Here is an 18890-nt window from a genome sequence, read left to right on the forward strand (position 1 = left end):
GGGGCAGCGTTCCCTTTTCACCAAAGACGAGCCCGGGAGCGAGGGCCCAAACAAGCCCAATCGGATTATTTTCCCACACGGCATCACCGCCACCAATAATCCTGGACTGGTCTCGGGGCGCTCCGGGCAGAACCGGAGCAGGCCCCACTTGAGGCCGGGGGCCAGGATGGTCACAGTTCAAACCCCTGGCCGTGCCTTGAGCGCCTGGTCTGTGCCGAGCCCCGGCCTACAAGAAGGCCAGCTGTCTCGGGCTCTCCGAGGACTCACCGTCTCTCCTTTGGCTCCGTCCAGCCCCGGGTAGCCCCTGATGCCCTGGGGGCCCTGCGAAGACAGAAGGACACAGGATGGGCTCGGGCGGCTTCCTCCACCTGCCACCTTCCTGTTCTCATTCCCCAGAGGAACTACCAGTCCCTGCCCTGGGCACCTTCCGCTCTCCGGCCCCCTTGTGCCAAACCGCAGCCGGGGTGGGCACCGATGCTGAATGGGCACTTGGTGCCAAAGGCTGCGCCAGTGCGAGTTAGCGCTGCAGGGACCTTCAGGATAACCTCAGTTCTCTTACTTTACAGGAGGGGAAACTGAGGCTCACAGCCACCGAGGTGTCCCAGGAAAGGAGCCCGGGCTCCTTTTCCCCAGGCGGGCCCTGATTCTAGGGTCTCTAACACGGGACCACCAGAGGGTCCCACAGGTGGTCTTAGACAGAAGGAAGAGGAAGAGGAATACGTTACCGGGGGGCCAGGAATTCCCTGCTCACCGGAGGCACCCACATCTCCTTTGGGGCCCTAGAAGATGGAAGGCGGATGTCGGGACTTGAGGACCACAGTCCGTCAGTCCCAGAAAGGAAGAGATGCAGATGGCCGAGTCCACTCTCAGTGAGCCCAGGAATCAGAGAGAGCCTCCACATCTAAGCCCCTCATTACCCCTTCCCCTCCCTCCTCTGGACCCTTCCTCCCATCTCTGCCCTTCCCCCAGTGCCTCTCCATCAGCCCCAGCAGCAGAGCTCCTCCCTGCCCCCAAAAAGAGATACTCAAGGACTCCCAAACCTACTGGCTTCCCTTGTCTGCCTGGCTCCCCCAGGGGTCCCCGGCGGCCTGGATGTCCCTAAAGGGAGAGAAGGAGGTTTGAGCTGCATCCTTCAGACTCTACCCCACAAGCCCTAGACCCCAAGCATGACTGGGTTTCCATCGCTTCCAATGAGCTCTTCTGAGCCCCACGTCCCCAAACCCAGCTAAGCCCCTCTGGACTCACCTTCACCCCCTGCAGCCCCTGCGGCCCCTTCACGCCAGCCGGGCAATTGGTCGGACACTGAAATGTAAATATGGGGTATTTATTCATGGCCAGATCCAAATTTAGCTGGGTGAGGACGGGCAGGGCAGAAAGTCCACAAGTTTGTCCCTCCCCTCCTTTCCCTGGACGCAGCCATCAGCCCCTCAGAGCACCAGACGGTGCTTCCTCTGGCCAAAGGGGACTTCTGGGCAGCCCCTGTCTCCCTGCCCACAGACCCATTCCACAGAGGGTCCTCAATGACCTGGCTGGTTGGGCCCACCCCGGGACTCACCAGGAAGTCAGCACTGCCTTCAAGGCCCTGGATGGTCCCAGGACGTCCCTGAAAGAGCAATCTGCGGTGAGGTGGGGGAGGCAGATAGCCCCAGTGTCAGGCACAGAGCTGGGTCCCCTGTCCCCGGCTCTGGAGAGATGGCTGGTCTGCTCCGAGCACGCTGGGCAGACACAAACGCCCGGTAGAGAGCTCAGACCGTGCTCCTGCTCCCAGGAAATGCAGCCATGGGAGAGGATCCCAGGGTTCAGGCCTCCCCAGTCCGATCCTGACCCCCCTCGGTCCCACCGCCACACTGGTGGGTGGACTTCTTCCTGGCCAGTGACTCGCCCCCTCCTTAGGACATATACCCCATATTCCATCCATTGGTTCCAAGGAGCCAAACCTGAATCTCTGGTTCCGGGAACCTCCGCGCCCCCTGGAGACCCCCGTTTCTCAGCCACGATGGTCACAGTGGTCACTAATTTGGCTCTAGGACAGCGGGATTGGGATACTCCCAACCTCCCTCATGATGGGGGCTGAGAATACATGGCTGACAGTTCACAGGATCAGTGGTCCAGCCCGTGGTCTCTCTCCCACCCTCACCGCCCCAAGGGAAGCAGAGGAAGGATACTCACGGGCTTTCCTGGAGGTCCAGGAGGTCCTGACGGTCCCTCGGGCCCGGGGTCCCCCTGAAAAGAGATGCCAGCGCCACGTTAGAGGCCCCCGGGGACCCCCGGCCTCCACACTTGGACAGGAGCAGAAGCTGTACTGAGAGAAACTTCAGGCTAATTCAAGGACGGGTCTCTCTCCAGGGAGGCTGCGCACTCTGCCCCATTTAAGGGGGTTATGGCCATTGTTCTTCACTGGACTGGCTACAATAACGCCTCATACCCAGGGAGTAGGATGACCAAGTGCAACCTCTTCCTGAGCAAAGATGCCGTGTCCAAGTGATGGGACAAATGATGCGGTGCCCCGGGGGGGGGTCATCCGGCAGACATTTACCTCTCTGCGGCCTCCCCCTGCTCCTGGGTCTGCCTCAGGGGCCAAACAAAGCTCATGGGCTCCCTCTTTCACCTGGTCACCCCTCAGATATCTGAGGAAAGGTATTACATCTCCCTTGCATCCCCCCAATTCCCAGTCTTCTCTTCTCCCAACGAAATCATCTCAATTCCTACAACTATCACCTCATTAGCATACGGAAAACCCTGGGAGTGGCTTGGTTACTCACCTTGGGACCAGGGATGCCGATTTCTCCAGGAAGCCCGACTGGTCCTGGAGGTCCCTTGGGGAAGAAGGGGAAGAAGTATCAAAGAGGTGGCCCCATGGTTTTAGAATTTAGAATATCAGCGTTCTAAGAGACCTTGGATATAATTTATTCCAATCCCCCCGTTTTACAGAGAAAGAAACTGACCTTCAGAGAGAACAAGTGACCCAAGATCACACAGCAGGTCAGTGACAGAACTGGGATCACATTCTAGTTCTAAGGGCCTTTGTCTTCTTTGACCCCCCCTCCCCACGATCCATCTTGTCACCCCCTCATTGAAGAAAGAAAGGAAATAAGCATTTATTAAGCACCAACTATGTGCTAAACACTTTGCAAATATTATCTCTGACCCTCACCACAACTCTGTGGGGCTGATGTTGTTATTATCCCCATGTTTACATTTGAGAAAACTGAGGCAGGCTTAAGTGATTTGCCTATAAATGAATTGAAGTAGGATTTTCTTCCTCTAGACCCAGTTCTCTGCCCACTGTGCCATCCAATTGCCTCATGGGAGTGGGTGCTAGGCATCCAAATTCTCTTTACTAGTCTGAACATGTAAATTAACTGTCCCCCAAAGTCTTCTTGTGGTTGTCCAAGCCTAATGGAATGAGTTTTGGGGTTTTCTGCAGCTCTAGTCCTTTTAATTAGGTCAGAGAATTAGTTCATATTCCCCCCATGCTGACCTTTGCTTAATTCCTTGCCACAGTTTGAGCAGGACCTGAAAAGCATCACCGCTCAGTCTGTCTGAGGTTTGCCCTTTGAGTGGGCCAAGGAAGGGCAAGAGTATAAATAAGTTCACTGTATTTTCTTTTTTTGTGTTCTCTGGCACAGTATGAGGCCCAGGGGAAAGCTCAATCAATCAATAATCAATAAAATGTTTGGGGTGCAAAAGGTTCTCTGCTAGAATTCTAGTGACATCAGTGGCCAAGTCAGAGAAAAATGTTCTGTGGTGAGAGAGCCATCAGTGGAGATAAATGCAAAATGTTCCTGATTTATCCTGCTTCCCTAGTAAAGTGTTTATCCCTTCTCTAATTCCTCTATCTGCCTCACTGATCCTCTGTTCACTCCCTCCTGCCTCTCCCCACCGTGCTTCTCCCCAGTTTCTAAAGTCACACTACATTCTCACAGTATCTCTTTCCTTTTTCAACCAGAGTGCCCAGGGAAGCCATCTACATTTAGTGATTTCCTCAATCACTACTTGGACTTCCAGCCTCATTCCTAAACTCAAAGTTTTATCAGGTTATCAGTTAAATTGCTAGCGTCCTCCTAAATTCTTCTCCTTCTCCACCACTGTGGGGCCTCTGCCGCCACTGGCCAACTTCTCCATCTGGCTCTTGTGTCCCCTCTGGGTTTTCAGCGGACCATTCTCTAGCGGATCCCCTCCTCCTTCTCAGTCTCCTCTGCCGGGCCATTATCTGTGACGGGCCAAGGATGATGTCGGTGTCCCAGAGCTCGCTCCTGGCTCTTTTTCTCTGGGTAACTTCTGCTTTCATGGATTCAATGACTATCTCTCTCGACATCTCCCAGATCCAAGTATCCTTGGACTCTTCCCTGAATCCCAGCCCATTATCACAAACTGCCTGTTTGACCTTCCAAACTGCAGGTCCTAGAGGCAGCTCAGGCTCGACACGTCCAAACCAGAACTCATCCTCGTTCCCCTACGAACCCATCTGTCCTTGCAACTTCTCGGGAATGTTACTGAGGGTACCACCATCCTTCCAATGACCCCGGTCTCTACCTCAGTGTTATTTCTCATTCTCACTCCCTCTCACTTCCCCAGCCAGTCACTTATTTCTGCCTCCACAAGTTCATGCCCTGACTTCTCCGTTCTCACAGTCAGGACCCTAGGTCAGACCGATGAAACAGCCTCTGATTTGGTTTCCCTGCCTCATCCCTCCCCCCTCCATCCTCCCTCAGCTGCCAAAGTAATTTTTCTTAAAGCCCAAGTTTCCCTGAGCATGTCCGGGTCCCTATTTAACAAATTCTGGTGACTTTGAATTGCTTCAAGGATCAAATATAAACCTTTCTAGTGGTCAATTGGCCAGTTAGGAGGCTGGGGTCAAGAAGACCTGAGTTCAAATTCAGCCTCAGACACTTACTAGCTATGTGATCCTGGGCAAGTCACTTCACCCTGTTTGCCAGCTGCAAAATGAACAGAAGGAGGACGTGGCAAACCACTCCAGAGTTTTTGCCAAGAAAACCCCAAAGGGATCACAAGGAGTCAGATACAAGTAAAATGACCATATCAGTAACAAAACTAAGGGGAATCCTGTGATGATCTCAATAGATGCCAAAAAAATCTTTTGGCAAAATACAGTCCCCATTCTTATTAAAATTACTGGAGAGCAGAGGGAAGTGAGTAAACAATAGAAGATGACATTTAAGTTTTTGATAATCTGTTTCCTTTCAAGTACTGCATTCTCCTCCTCCCATTCTGCAATCCAGTCACACTGCTGTGCTTGCTGATCTGCACACAGCTGATACTCCCTCTCCTGACTCCAAGTCTTTGCCAAGGCTGTGCCTCATGCCTGGAGTTCATTCCCCTCTCACCTCCACCATTTGGAAAAATGGTTTCCTTCAAACTCAGCTCAAGCACCATCTCTGTCAAAGAGTTTCCCGACCTCCCTCCCAAACCTGCTACAGTCCTCCTCCCCCAAATTCCTTGTGAATGTGGACCGAAGGATAGCATCTTTCTTTCTCGTGGTTCTTCCTGTCGTTCTGATTTTTCTTTCACAACATGACTGCTATGGAAATGTTTTAAATGACTGTACTTGTCTAACCCCTATCAGATTGCTTGCTGCCTTGGGAAAGAGAAAAATTTAGAGCCCCAAACCTTACCAAAATGGAGGTGGAAAACTATCTATACCATATATACATGGAAAAATAAAATACTGTCAAGGAAAATAAAGAAGGTGAGCTCCTTGAAGACAGAACTTTTTGTCTTTTTGTTTGCAGCTGTTGGCTTAGCTTCTGGCACATGGCGGGTGCTTAATAAATGCAGATTCGCTGCTGCCTGCTCTAGCAGGGTTAAGATTAGGGGAAGAGGGGGAAGAGATGGGGGACTGTGAGTCAGCGGTTGGGAGAGGTTCCCCTTCTCTACCGACTTTTCTCAGCTTCCCATTACCTGCCCCCCTCCCCAAGGACTCACCTGAGGTCCTGCAAAGCCAGGGCCCTATGAGAAAAAAGAGAGGCTGGGACGTGCTCTGCCCCTGGGCCCCCACCGTGCCCTCCCGTCTCCCACGGCTCCCTCTCTGCAGAACCCCCTTCTCCAGGGCTCTCTCCCTGAGGACCTCCTCTTCCTCCTCCTCTCTCTGGCCCTGAAAAAGCAGGGCCAAGGGGACGGAGCCAGCCAGCCAAAATACTCACGGGGAGGCCTGGGGGGCCGGGGAGGCCGGGTTGACCCTAAAAGCACAGAGGGACGGGGCGTTAGTGGCAAAAGGAATCTGGCCGTGTGTTCTCAGAAGAGGCAGCCGCCCGGCCCCCCACATGCGCCCAGCCTCCCCCACGCAGCCGGCTCTCTGGACCCCCACTCTCAAGTCCCCGCCCCCTCCAGAGCCCTCTCCTCGTCCAGGCAGGCGGACGTTGAGGAGCCCGGACAAAGACTGCCGGGAGACAGTCCCCTTCTCCCAGCCCCTGCTCACCTTGACTCCAGGTGGTCCCTGGGGGCCCGGTTCTCCCTTCGCTCCCGTTAAACCCTAGAAGAAGAAAGCAAGAGGTTCGGCAGAGTCCACGTTCGGACCCCCAGCCTAGACTGTCATGTCTCAGGGACCCTTTCTTAGAAGGAAGGGCAGGAGGCAAGAGGGGAAACGCAAGAGAGCTTGCAAAGATACAGCCGGGTAGCCAGAGATGCATAAAGATACACATTTATTATATACACACATATGCCTATATGTGCATGTGGGGGGGGTGCCATCTCATTGGAGATTCTCAACAGCCTTGTGAGGAAAAGCAGGGGTCCGTTCCCATTTTACAAGTGGGCAAACTGAGTCTCAGAGAGCTGACCTGCACCCTCAATTAATATCAGGGGACGGATTTGAACTGAGGTTTCCCGAATTTAGTGTAGCAGAGTGCCTGGTACACAGTTAATAAATGTTTGCTGAATCAATTTGGGGAATTGCCCTCTCTCCATTGCCCCAATCCCCTCTCCCTCCCTCTCCCTCCCTCTGTCCCTATTTCTGTCTCTCTCCGTCTCTCCCTCTTTCTCTGACTCTCTCTGTCTCTGTCTCTGTCTCTCCCTGTCTCTGTCTCTCTGTCTCTCTCTCTGTCTCTGTCTCTCTCTGTCTCTCTCTCTCCTGTCTCTCTCTCTGTCTCTCTCTGTCTCTCTCTGTCTCTGTCTCTCTCTGTCTCTGTATCTCTCTGTCTCTCTCTGTCTCTCTCTGTCTCTCCCTGTCTCTCTCTGTCTCTCTGTCTCTCTCTCCCTGTCTCTGTCTCTGTGTCTCTGTCTCTGTCTCTCTCTCTCTCTCTCCCTCCCTCTCTCTGTCTCTCTCTGTCTCTCTCTGTCTCTCTCTCTCTCTGTCTCTCTCTGTCTCTCTCTCCCTCTCTCTGTCTCTGTCTCTGTCTCTCTCTCTGTCTCTGTCTCTGTCTCTCTCTATCTCTGTCTCTGTCTCTCTGTCTCTGTCTCTGTATCTCTCTGTCTCTCTCTCCCCCCCCCCCCCCCAGACACACCTGCGTTTCCCAGGCATTAGCTCTTTGCCCGCCCGGGGACGCGCCCGGGCGGATGCGGAGCCTCCCTGCCCTCCGTAAGCACAGTTACATCCTCGGTGGCTGAAGCGGCCCTTCCTTCCCAGCCCGCGCTCGGATTCGGGCGCTGGTTATCGCCGGAGCCGCCACTTCTGGACACCAGTTTTTCTGACTTTGGCCCCACACTTCCCGTAGCTCAGCCCCCAGCCCCGGGCCGCGCCGGGAGCCCCTTACACTTCCACAGACACTGCTGGCCGCCTCCCTCGGTTTACCTCGCGGGGAGAGGACGGGGCCGGCCGGGCCAGTGAGCGCCCAGGGCTGGGGCTGAATGCGGGTCCCAGGCGCTTCGGAGTCCCAGGGCCAGGTTCTTTGCCGGGGTGAACCTCCTGTGTCCTAAGGGCCCTCCCAGCTCTGACATCCTGGGTTCTAAGGCCCTCCCAGCTCTGACCTCCTGGGGTCTAAGGGCCCTCCCAGCTCTGACATCCCGGGTTCTAAGGGCCCTCCCAGCTCTGACCTCCTGGGTTCTAAGGGCCCTCCCAGCTCTGACATCCCGGGTTCTAAGGGCCCTCCCAGCTCTGACCTCCTGGGTTCTAAGGGCCCTCCCAGCTCTGACCTCCTGGGTTCTAAGAACCTCCCAGCTCTGACCTCCTGGGTTCTAAGGGCCCTCCCAGCTCTGACCTCCTGGGTTCTAAGGCCCTCCCAGCTCTGACCTCCTGGGGTCTAAGGGCCCTCCCAGCTCTGACATCCCGGGTTCTAAGGGCCCTCTCAGCTCTGACCTCCTGGGTTCTAAGGGCCCTCCCAGCTCTGACCTCCTGGGTTCTAAGGGCCCTCCCAGCTCTGAGCTCCTGGGTTCTAAGGGCCCTCCCAGCTCTGACCTCCTGGGTTCTAAGGGCCCTCTCAGCTCTGACCTCCCGGGTTCTAAGGCCCTCCCAGCTCTGACCTCCTGGGTTCTAAGGGCCCTCCCAGCTCTGACCTCCTGGGTTCTAAGGGCCCTCCCAGCTCTGACCTCCTGGGTTCTAAGAACCTCCCAGCTCTGACCTCCTGGGGTCTAAGGGCCCTCCCAGCTCTGACCTCCTGGGTTCTAAGAACCTCCCAGCTCTGACCTCCTGGGTTCTAAGGGCCCTCCCAGCTCTGACCTCCCGGGTTCTAAGGGCCCTCCCAGCTCTGACCTCCTGGGTTCTAAGAACCTCCCAGCTCTGACCTCCTGGGTTCTAAGGGCCCTCCCAGCTCTGACCTCCCGGGTTCTAAGAACCTCCCAGCTCTGACCTCCTGGGTTCTAAGGGCCCTCCCAGCTCTGACCTCCTGGGTTCTAAGAACCTCCCAGCTCTGACCTCCTGGGGTCTAAGTCCCCTCCCAGCTCTGACCTCCCGGGTTCTAAGGGCCCTCCCAGCTCTGACCTCCTGGGTTCTAAGGGCCCTCTCAGCTCTGACCTCCCGGGTTCTAAGGGCCCTCCCAGCTCTGACCTCCTGGGTTCTAAGGGCCCTCCCAGCTCTGACCTCCTGGGTTCTAAGAACCTCCCAGCTCTGACCTCCTGGGTTCTAAGGGCCCTCCCAGCTCTGACCTCCCGGGTTCTAAGGGCCCTCCCAGCTCTGACCTCCTGGGTTCTAAGGGCCCTCTCAGCTCTGACCTCCCGGGTTCTAAGGCCCTCCCAGCTCTGACCTCCTGGGTTCTAAGGGCCCTCCCAGCTCTGACCTCCTGGGTTCTAAGGGCCCTCCCAGCTCTGACCTCCTGGGTTCTAAGAACCTCCCAGCTCTGACCTCCTGGGTTCTAAGGGCCCTCCCAGCTCTGACCTCCTGGGTTCTAAGAACCTCCCAGCTCTGACCTCCTGGGTTCTAAGGGCCCTCCCAGCTCTGACCTCCCGGGTTCTAAGGGCCCTCCCAGCTCTGACCTCCTGGGTTCTAAGGGCCCTCTCAGCTCTGACCTCCCGGGTTCTAAGGCCCTCCCAGCTCTGACCTCCTGGGTTCTAAGGGCCCTCCCAGCTCTGACCTCCTGGGTTCTAAGGGCCCTCCCAGCTCTGACCTCCTGGGTTCTAAGAACCTCCCAGCTCTGACCTCCTGGGTTCTAAGGGCCTTCCTACCCCTGATATAGTGTTCTAACAATCCTTGAAGTTCCGAATTCCTCTGATTTGGAGATAATGGGTTTGAAAGTATTTTTTAAACTGCCCCTTACTTTACCGAAATGTAAGGAACTATTTTTTTTTATTAATAAACTGAGACACTAATGTGTGCATTAAAAATTATATCTTCAACTACCTGCATGGAAATTGCCTCTGAGATATTTTTATCTCTAAATTACTCCCTCCCACGGCCCAGCCCCCCTGCCCAGAATGGCCTCCCAGAGGCCTCCCTCACTGTTAATCAGCATGTGCTGGGAGCGCTGCCAGCTACCCATGATACTACCCACAGTATTAGACAGAATTCTGAAGGCACTGTTCGCTCCATCACCGCCTCTCCCTTGAATTGCAGACTACATTATCATGGTAGCCCCTCAGACTTGCAAAGGACTTAGTGCCTTCCTCACTGAACTGTATCTACACAAGAATCCCCCAGTGGAATAAGTCACTTCCTTCTGGGGTCACCTTTTCCACTTTGTCAAATTGTCAAGAAATTTTTCCTGATGTTGACATTAAATTTACCTCTCTACAACTTCTACCCATAGTTCCAGTTCTCCCCAAGCAGAACAAGTGGAATTGCTTTTTAAAGACTTGAAGACAATTACTGTGGATGGTTTCCCCTCCCTCCACATCCTCAGTCTTCTTAATCTAAACATCCTTAGCTTTTTCAGCTCCTCCTTGTATGGAAAGGTCTAAGTCCTTGCACCATCCTGGTTTTTCCTTCTGCAGCTGTTCCGGCTTCACAGCATCCTTTCTCAAATGTCTCATCAGGTGGGGGACCACAGGGCTACATCTCCCTGGGTCTGACCTCCCGGTTCTCCTAATGGGGTCTAACTGAACATGCACTGCCATGTTGCATTGCTGGTTGCCATGTTGCATTACCAAGTTGGCTATTATTGACTTGTTGTCCCACTAAGAACTAAAACTTAATAAGAGGTATCTTTTGGATTATCTGCACCATTCCTTTCATTTTCATAGATGATTACATAAGAGTCAGGTCTCACAATCCGTCCCCTAGAGAGAGCTCAAACTCTGGAAGATCAGGTTCTAGCCCTTGTCTGGTTGTCCAGCCCCCTCCCCCCCACTCCGACCATTGCAGCTTTTCTGGTCAGTACTCACGTCAATCCCTGGCTTCCCGTCTGGCCCATTTGGACCCGGCTTTCCTGGGTCACCTTTTTGTCCCTGGTGAACAGACAAGGGGAGAAAAATGAAGTCCGTATATGGCGTGTTTGTGGGGGCAAATATCTAGAACTTCCAAGGCAGAGTTGTTGGGGAAGAGCACACTCACCGGAAATCCAGGTTTTCCAGGGGGTCCCTTGTCACCCTACGAGATAAAAACAGATGAGATTCCCTTAGTGGGCACCTGAGGGTAACATGCCCTGCTTGCAGAGCTGGCACTGCTGAGCCCGAGATGCCTTACAGGTATCAGGGAACTGGATTTGAATGTCGGTTCTGGTCATTATCTGAGTGACTTTGAGCAAGTCACTTATGATCTGTTTCCCTGTGTATGTAAACGGAGGGAGTTAGACCAGTTTTTCCTACTCTTATGATCCTATGCGACAGGTCTGTCATTCCAATATTCATTATCAATATAACCACAAAAAAAGTACCCATCCCACCAACCACAATCCAGCGTGGGTGATACCAGAGCAATAAAAGTAGAATTGGGTGTTAGCTAAGTTAATACCTGTACAATCCTGTATAAGGAGAAGATGGGTTTGGAAAAAAAGGAGAAACCCCCTTTCTCAATTTCTGCTCTCAAGCACCTTACATTCTACTGGCCATTTGAACTGAGCTATTTTGTTGTCCACTAAGAACAGCCAATCCTAAAACCCAGTAGGAGACAAAAGTTTGAATTATCTGCATTACTGATTTCCTTCATTATCCCAGATAAATGAGACATGAATGCATAGGAGTCAGGGCTCACAGTCTGGGTTTGCTCCCTTGCAGAGAATAAACAAGGAGAAATATTTTCAGGGAAAATCTGTGATGGAATCCAAGGAAACTTTTTCTTCTTTCAATTAGGGGTTCCTCACTGGGAAATGAGTGTAAACTGTTATTTTTACCTTCTGAATCCAATTCTTCCTGTGCAACAAGAAATTCGGTTCTACCCACATATATTGTATCTAGAATATACTGTAATATATTTAACATGTATAAGACTGCCTGCCACCTAGGGGAGGGGGGTGGGGGAGGAAGGGAAAAAATCTGAACAGAAGTAAGTGCAAGGGATAATGTTGTAAAACATTACCCATGCATATGTACTGTCAAAAAAAAGTTATAATTATAAAATAAAATAAACAAACAAACAAACAAACAAACAATTAGGGGTTCCTGAGATCAGGAGTTGGTCTCTGGGAGTTTGACTATGGTGGAAACATAGCATTTCCACTCTGTTATTGTCCGCTTGCATTTTTGTTTTCCTTCTCAGGTTATTTTTACCTTCTTTCTAAATCAGATTTTTCTTGTGCAGCAAAATAACTGTATGGACATGTATACATATATTGGATTTAATATATACTTTAACATATTTAACATGTATTGGTCCACCTGCCATGTAGGGGAGAGGATAGAGGGAAGGAGGGGGAAGTTTTGCAAGGGTCAATGTTGAAAAATTACCCCTGCATATGTTTTGTCAATAAAAAGCTATAATTAAAAAAAAAAAAGAAAGAAAACTGGAAAAACAAAGACTATGATGGTGGAGAAAAGGGGGCAGAGGAGGGATTGATTGATAGTGAACAAAAAATCCAGGGAGGTGCCTGATCTCCCTCAGGAACAATAATAATAGTTAATGGGAATAATAATTCTCATTTAGTTTAGAGGTTTATAAGCTTTTTTTCTCAGAAAAAGCTGGAGATACAGCTCTTGCAATAATTAGTTCCATTTCATAAGGGAGAAACCTGAGGCTCAGAGAGACAGAGGGTCTTTCCTGGAATATAGGTCTCCAGTTCAGAATTGCAGCTACTCTCGAGTTCCAGGCTCTTTCTTCTCTCTCAGGCTTTCCTAGATCCCGAAGCCACGAAGCCTCTGCCTTCCTTCCAGCCTCACGGAGGGAGCCAGCTACTGAATGGGCTTGTGTTCTGAATATGATTCTATAAATAACCCCCCCAACCGGCCCCACCATCAGCAGCAGAGGTGGGAGGGGGTGGGGAATCTGGGACCCTGGCCATTTTACTCCCAGCCAGCTGGAGACCACGAAGGCTTTCACCTGGAGAGAAGCAGGGAGCTCCAGGCTAGCCCAGAACCCATCTCTTAGTCCCATAACATTTTGCTAAATAAAGGTCCTCCTGTGGAGGGGAAGGAAGGAAGGGTACGTGGCAGATCAGGAGGGATTCTGTTGGGAAGGAGGGGAGAGGGAGGGCGTTTGTGAACTGCTCTCCTTGTCCCCCACCTTAGCTGGACACTAGAGCTTTGATGAAATTGCGGAGTTGTGGTCCAGCCTGACGCCCTCTTCTGGTGAATAGCCCCCCCAATCCCCAGGACGCCCCCAGACAAAGTGCCTCTTTGTCCCCCTGCACAGCCTTCTCTCTGCTCTCCCCTCCATCTCTAGCTCCTGCAGAGCCACAGGCGTCTACTCACATCAAGGCCGTCTGAGCCTGGCACTCCTGGCGGACCTGGGGGACCAGGGGGCCCCGGTTCTCCTGGCGGGCCTCTCTGGAAATAAACACACACACAAACTAGTCAGCCGAGAAGCCTGGAAGGGCAGGAGCCTTGAGTCGAGTCGAGGTAGCACTGGGTATACCCCAGAAGGGCCTGGAGAGGGCCTGGGCATTGTGCGGGGATCCCCCTTCCCGACCCTTCCCAGGGGGAGCCTGGAGGGAATCCTCCCACCAGGGGGCCAGCTCCCCCTGTGCAGAATACCCCGTCAGGGAGAGCCTGCAGGGACCTGGCCCTTCCCCCCGGCTTTGGGGTCTCTGAGCAGGACTAGACAACCCCTTGTCAGGTGATGGTGGGGATTCCTCAGGAACCTCTGAGGTCCCTTCCAACCCTCAGGATCTTTGACCCTGTGCTTCTGGATGCCTTCCATAGTCTTGTATAAAGGAAGATGCTACTGAGAAGGTTAAGATGAATGGGTCATAGAGCAAGCTGTAAACAAAAGCCTGAGGACGATGGCAAAGACTGAAATGGCCTAGGTGTTCACAGGAGATGGCTCACGGACATTTGTGGGTCCCCATATCCCCTCCTCGCCCCACAGGAGCCCCCACTTTGCCTAATTAGAGCTGGGAGATAGGATACCGCGTAAGGTTAGCGTGGATCTGAATCACCAACTGTCAGAGCATCTGGCTCACAGCTAAATCCTTCCAATGAGAATGGATGGAACAGCCTCTCTCCAGCTCTACTTCCCTCCATTGTCCATACAAAGGAGGACGCTGAGATCCAGGGGACCATCTCAAGCCAGAGGGAGGAGGAGCAGGGACCGAGTGTCCCAGCTTCCAGCCTCTAGTTCTTTATACCTCGCTGCCTCTCAGAAAGGGCTGAGCTGGAAGGGGTTCCAGGGCCATCTCACTCAGTCTCCCGATCTTACAGGAGAGGAAATTGAGGTTGTTAGCAAAGAGGAGATTTGATCCTAGTTCCAAATTCAGCTTTCTTTCCACTCCACTCAGTTGAGGGAAGCCTAGAATGTCCACCTCGGAGAAGTTTTCTAGATGGGTTTGTTTCCCCAGATTTTACCCCCAGCTCTAGGGTTGTCATTTAAGGCTGTGGCAAAAATCCTCCACCACAAATCCCCCCAACAAGGAGGATTTTGCCCTCCCTTATGTGTTCCTCCCAAGGACAGCCACATGTAGATTACTACCCATGACTGACTTTGTGCCTCCAATCCCAACATTCTTTGCCCAGCTTGGGCACTGAAATCCTGGGCTTCTGCAGCCTGGAAAATGGCTGTTGGCTTCTTTCAGACTAGAAAGAAAGAACTATTCCCTTGCTTCCAGAAGGAAACAGAAAAATAAACAGTCAGAAGACCTAGTTTTGGACAAATCCAGGACCTGTCATTGACTCTCTGAGTGACATTAACCAAGTGTCTTTCCCTCTTTGGGCTTCAGTGTTCTCATCTCTACAAGGAGGACATTGGGCTAGATGTGTCTGTGCTCTCTTCCCTTTCTAATAGTCTCTGTTCTAAGCTTTCTTCCCGAGAGGTCATGGAGTAGAGAGATTAAAAGGCCAGCTTGGAAGCAAGAAGACCTTGAGACAAATTGGCCTTTGACCCTAAGCAAGCTATCCAATCTCCCTTTTTGCTCTAAGACAGTGAGTTGTGGATTTTCATCAGTGAAAGGACTGTCCTCTCCAGGAATTCACTACATAGGATTCATTGCACAATTAGGTCACCAAAAAGAAGCCCCTTGCTTCTTTCCGGGGTCACTCCCTGCAGCCCCCACACACCTCAGACTTGAACTTTTCAAAGCACAACTTTCCTTACAACTGCTCTGAGGTGAGTGTAGGTAATATTAGCCCCGTTTTTCTGAGGAAGAAACTGAAATTCCAAGAGAAGTGATACTTCTATTTGTTAAACTGCCACCTCCTAAGCATCCCAAAACCTAGAGATTGAAATTAACTGTGACTTCTAAACCTGAGCCTGCAGGCTGTGAGAGAGAGGAAGGGAGGGTTCCGGAGAGACCCATGAATGGAGGCTATTGTCCTGGCGGGCCCAGCTTTGCCCAGACACCTTTCCTGCAACCACCAGACAGCCTGACTCTGGGGGCCCCAGACTGGGACTCCTTTCCTGAACGAGCCTCTCCCTCCCTACCACGGCTGTGGTTTATCAAGAAGTGGGGATACATCCACCTTTACCCCCAGTCCCCAACCTGAACTGCAAGAACTCCAGAGTTTGTCTGTCTGACCTTGGACATAGAAGACGCTCCACAAACATTTGCGGGCTCTATCTATGCCCTACACCCTCCTGACCCCATGGGAGCCCCAACTTTCCCTGGCAGAAACCGGAGCCCATAAGAAAGAGGGCAAAGGAAACCTCCTCACCCCCAGGCGGAAAGTAGCCCCTCATCCACAGGATCCCGCCCGCCGCACGGAGAAGAATCTCAAATTTAATCCGCTCCAAGTCTAGCCCTGGGGTTCCCTGGTGAATGGGGAGGTGCTCTGAGGACTCGGCGTTGGGGAGTTTTCAGGGAGGCCCCTTAAAAGAGAGATTCCCCTTCTTCCTTCCAGCTCCCCAAGCCTCAGGACAGGCTGCAGGGAGGACGGACTCCTCGGAACGGGGCTCCCCCAGGCTGCAATGGGGAGTAAAGGAGAAGGCGGGGGTCCCTCCCCTTCAAAGACCCCCAAGCCGCGGGGACACTTACAATCTGAGCCAGGGAGAGGCTGAGCGCCTGCAGGAGCACAAATAATCCGAGGCTCCAGAGCTGCCCGGCCATGGTGGGGCTTCGGCTTCCCAAAGCGTCCGCTCTCCTGCTGCCCGATCCTAAAGGGGAAGGCACTGGCGCTCGGACCCGCAGGGGAAGAGGCTCTCCGGCTCTGGCTCCTCACTCCCTTGGGCCGGCCCAGGAGGCGGGGCCGGGGCCGGGATCTCGGGGCGGGAGGGGATTGGCTGAGGGGGGCTCCGTGTCACCTGAGAAGCCCAGGAGAAGGGGCTGCTTGTCTGGCGGGCAGGGCGGGAGCCCGGCTTGGGGGCTTCCTCCATAGGATCCCAGAAAGCTGGAAAAGGGCCTCCGCCGGAAGACCAATAAAAATCTAGCCCCTGTTACTTGTTACCTCGATCCGTCCCTCTGTGCCTCAGTTTCCTCGTCTGTAAACAGAGGGACGGATCTTCCAGAAAGAGCTCCCGATTGGCCCCAGAAGGCCTTTTGAACTCCAATCCAACTAGTACTGCTTGTGCTGCTGTTGCATGACCTTGGCAATCACTTAAGTTCTTAGAGCCATCACGGAGGCTCCTAGTCAGTGAGTCACTGGGGGGAACTTTAAGTGTTTCCTAGTGCCAGGCCCTGCGCCAAGTGCCAGTGATACAAAGGAAGGCAAAAAGCCCCTGCCCTCAGGAGCTCTCATTCCAGTGGGGAAGGCAGCCTGTGACCAACCGCAAAGTGAATGGGAGGTGATCTCAGAGGGAGGGATCACGCTCTTGGGAAAACTGTGAAAAACCAGTTGAAGAAGGGATTGAGTTGAGCCTTGAAGGAGGCCCGGGAAGACGAGAACCAGGAGAACATTCCAGGCTTTGGGGGAATTCTTGAGTCAGGAGATGGAGGGTCCTGTGAGAAGAACAAGGCCAGTGCTGGGCTCAGAGGGGTTCCAGTGTAAGACTGAAAAGGAAAGAGAGAAGCAGGTTGTGAAGAGCATTTTATATTTAGAGATAATAGGGAGCCACTGGAATTTAGTGAGGGGAGGAAGTGCCGGGGCTTTAGAAAGATAAATCCGCCAGCTGAAGGGAGAGAGAGGGGTTGGGGCGGGAGAGACTTGAAGTAGAGAGACCCACCAGACAGCCCTCGTACTAGATAGGAATGTAGTGATGAAGGCTTGTACCGGGGAGGTAGCACGCCAAGGGAGAGGACGGATGCACCGATGGCAGATATTATACAGTTAGAAACAACCGGAGCTGGCACTTGTTAGGGATGGGGAGAGGGACGCTTGTTAAGTATGTGAGACAGTGAGAAGATGACCATTAGATTCTCAGCACTGGCTGCCTTTGGTTAGGAGGAAGGGAGGGTTTGATGGGAAAAGAAAATGAATTCACTTGGAAAATCTGAAGGTTAGATTTTAGGATTTCCGAGGTCCTTTTTTACCTCCATTATCAATGACGCATTGATACAAATTGGGGGCGGGGCAGGCCAGCTGAGGGGATCTGAAAGTCCAGATTTTCCCTATACCTAAGCTTGCTGCATAAACGTGGCCTCCGTCTTTCAGTTTGTAAAGTGAGCCACCTGAATCAGAGGATTTCCGAGTTCCTTTGCGGCTGATCCCTGCTCCAAGATCCCTCCCCACAGCCGAACTGCAGCCTGGCGATGGTTAGGGCGCTCTGCCTGCTCTGAAGGGCTGGGACAGCGCATCCTTAATGACGCCGTCTCTGGGGTGTCAATATTACGAAATAACACATGTCAGACACTTTACAAATCATAAAGTGCGGTGTAAATGCTAGCTATTATTATTATTATGTACCTGGAAGTATGTACAGAGGAGGGCAGGGACAGTTTCGCTCTTGTATTTGTATCTCCTGTGTCTAGCAAATGCTTAATAGTTAGTAACTGCTTATGAATTTGTTGATTAGACATTGGTAGGAGAATAATTTACGCAGTGACTGAAAGATAATAGAACTTGATCAGTGCAGTGATCAACCATTGTGAATCCTGGTTTCCTCCTCTCAGCAGAGAGGTGGTGGACTAGGGGTGTGAAATGAGGCACATGTTGTCTGACAAAGTCACCGTATTAGGTTTTTTTTGATCCACTTCTTTGTTACCAAGAATACGGATACCCCTTTGAGGGGGCTGAGATAATGTTGTACAAATAAGCATGGGCAAAATGTTGAACAGTGGAAAGAGCACTAGAATTAGGAGTCAGAGGCTCCCATTGGTTCCGTTTACAACTTATGAGACCTGACAAAGCAGTCTCTGGACTCCACTCTCTGGAACTCATTTTGTTCATTTGTAAAATTAGGAGGCTAAACTGGAAGACTTTCTAAGTTCTATTCCGTCTCTAGAGCAATTCATCATTAAGTACCATCACTAGATGGCGTTAGTGAGCAAGACAAGCTGAGCTGTCAATTATCCAGAGCCAGAGGACTATTCTGAGCATCCCCAGAAATTCTATTCTTCTCCTCTCCCCTTTTGCAAGGACGAAGATTCCCTATTGACTCACCTCTTTTCTCTTCCAGGACACATGCTTTCTTTTCAAATCCACTGCCCCAGCTTAGAATGCACTACTTTGCTCCTTTGTTTTGTTCTGTTTTGTTGAAATCATTGAATGATCCTGGTATCAATTTTTTTGCCAGATATGGGAAATACATGATTGGCTTCCTTACATCCCTCCCCCTCCCCTATTCTATGTTATAAATATGGCTCCAAGCCCGATTCACTTAGCAAAATGTCTCTTCTGAAACACAAAGCTTAAATATTTCTTCAGAGAGGCAATTCCACTCCCCTGTTCTTATGAATTTTGAATTAGGGAAGAATTCCCCCCCTCCCATTATTCTTTTCAAGTGACAATGTAATATGTATATTCACTACTGATTCCCAAAGAATTATGACTTAAAGAAAATCACTCTTTCTGTCTTCAACAATTTGAACCACTACTAAACATCATGAAGGTCATCACATCAATTTTTTTGGAGGAGGGGAGTGATTTATAAAATGTATTGATATAGT

The 18890-nt window shown here is 51.9% G+C and overlaps 1 protein-coding gene across 1 annotated transcript in view; it reads right to left on the bottom strand.

Annotated features, from left to right (window-relative positions):
• Positions 1-16039, bottom strand: part of COL9A2 (collagen type IX alpha 2 chain) — a 27717-nt gene extending 11678 nt beyond the window's left edge. Inside the window, exons 1-14 of the mRNA XM_074305257.1 lie at positions 15885-16039; positions 13171-13245; positions 10880-10915; positions 10711-10773; positions 6440-6493; positions 6165-6200; positions 5947-5970; positions 2763-2816; positions 2170-2223; positions 1556-1603; positions 1246-1302; positions 1045-1098; positions 726-779; positions 268-321 (exon numbers count right to left, since the gene is read on the bottom strand). Of these exons, the coding sequence (XP_074161358.1) occupies positions 268-321; positions 726-779; positions 1045-1098; positions 1246-1302; positions 1556-1603; positions 2170-2223; positions 2763-2816; positions 5947-5970; positions 6165-6200; positions 6440-6493; positions 10711-10773; positions 10880-10915; positions 13171-13245; positions 15885-15956 (735 nt within the window). The 5' untranslated portion in view covers positions 15957-16039. The remainder of the gene's footprint in view (positions 1-267; positions 322-725; positions 780-1044; positions 1099-1245; positions 1303-1555; positions 1604-2169; positions 2224-2762; positions 2817-5946; positions 5971-6164; positions 6201-6439; positions 6494-10710; positions 10774-10879; positions 10916-13170; positions 13246-15884) is intronic.
• Between the last annotated feature and the right edge of the window lie 2851 nt (positions 16040-18890).

Source organism: Sminthopsis crassicaudata, chromosome 3 (genome assembly GCF_048593235.1).
Source record: "Sminthopsis crassicaudata isolate SCR6 chromosome 3, ASM4859323v1, whole genome shotgun sequence".
In the NCBI taxonomy this organism is placed as follows: domain Eukaryota; kingdom Metazoa; phylum Chordata; class Mammalia; order Dasyuromorphia; family Dasyuridae; genus Sminthopsis; species Sminthopsis crassicaudata.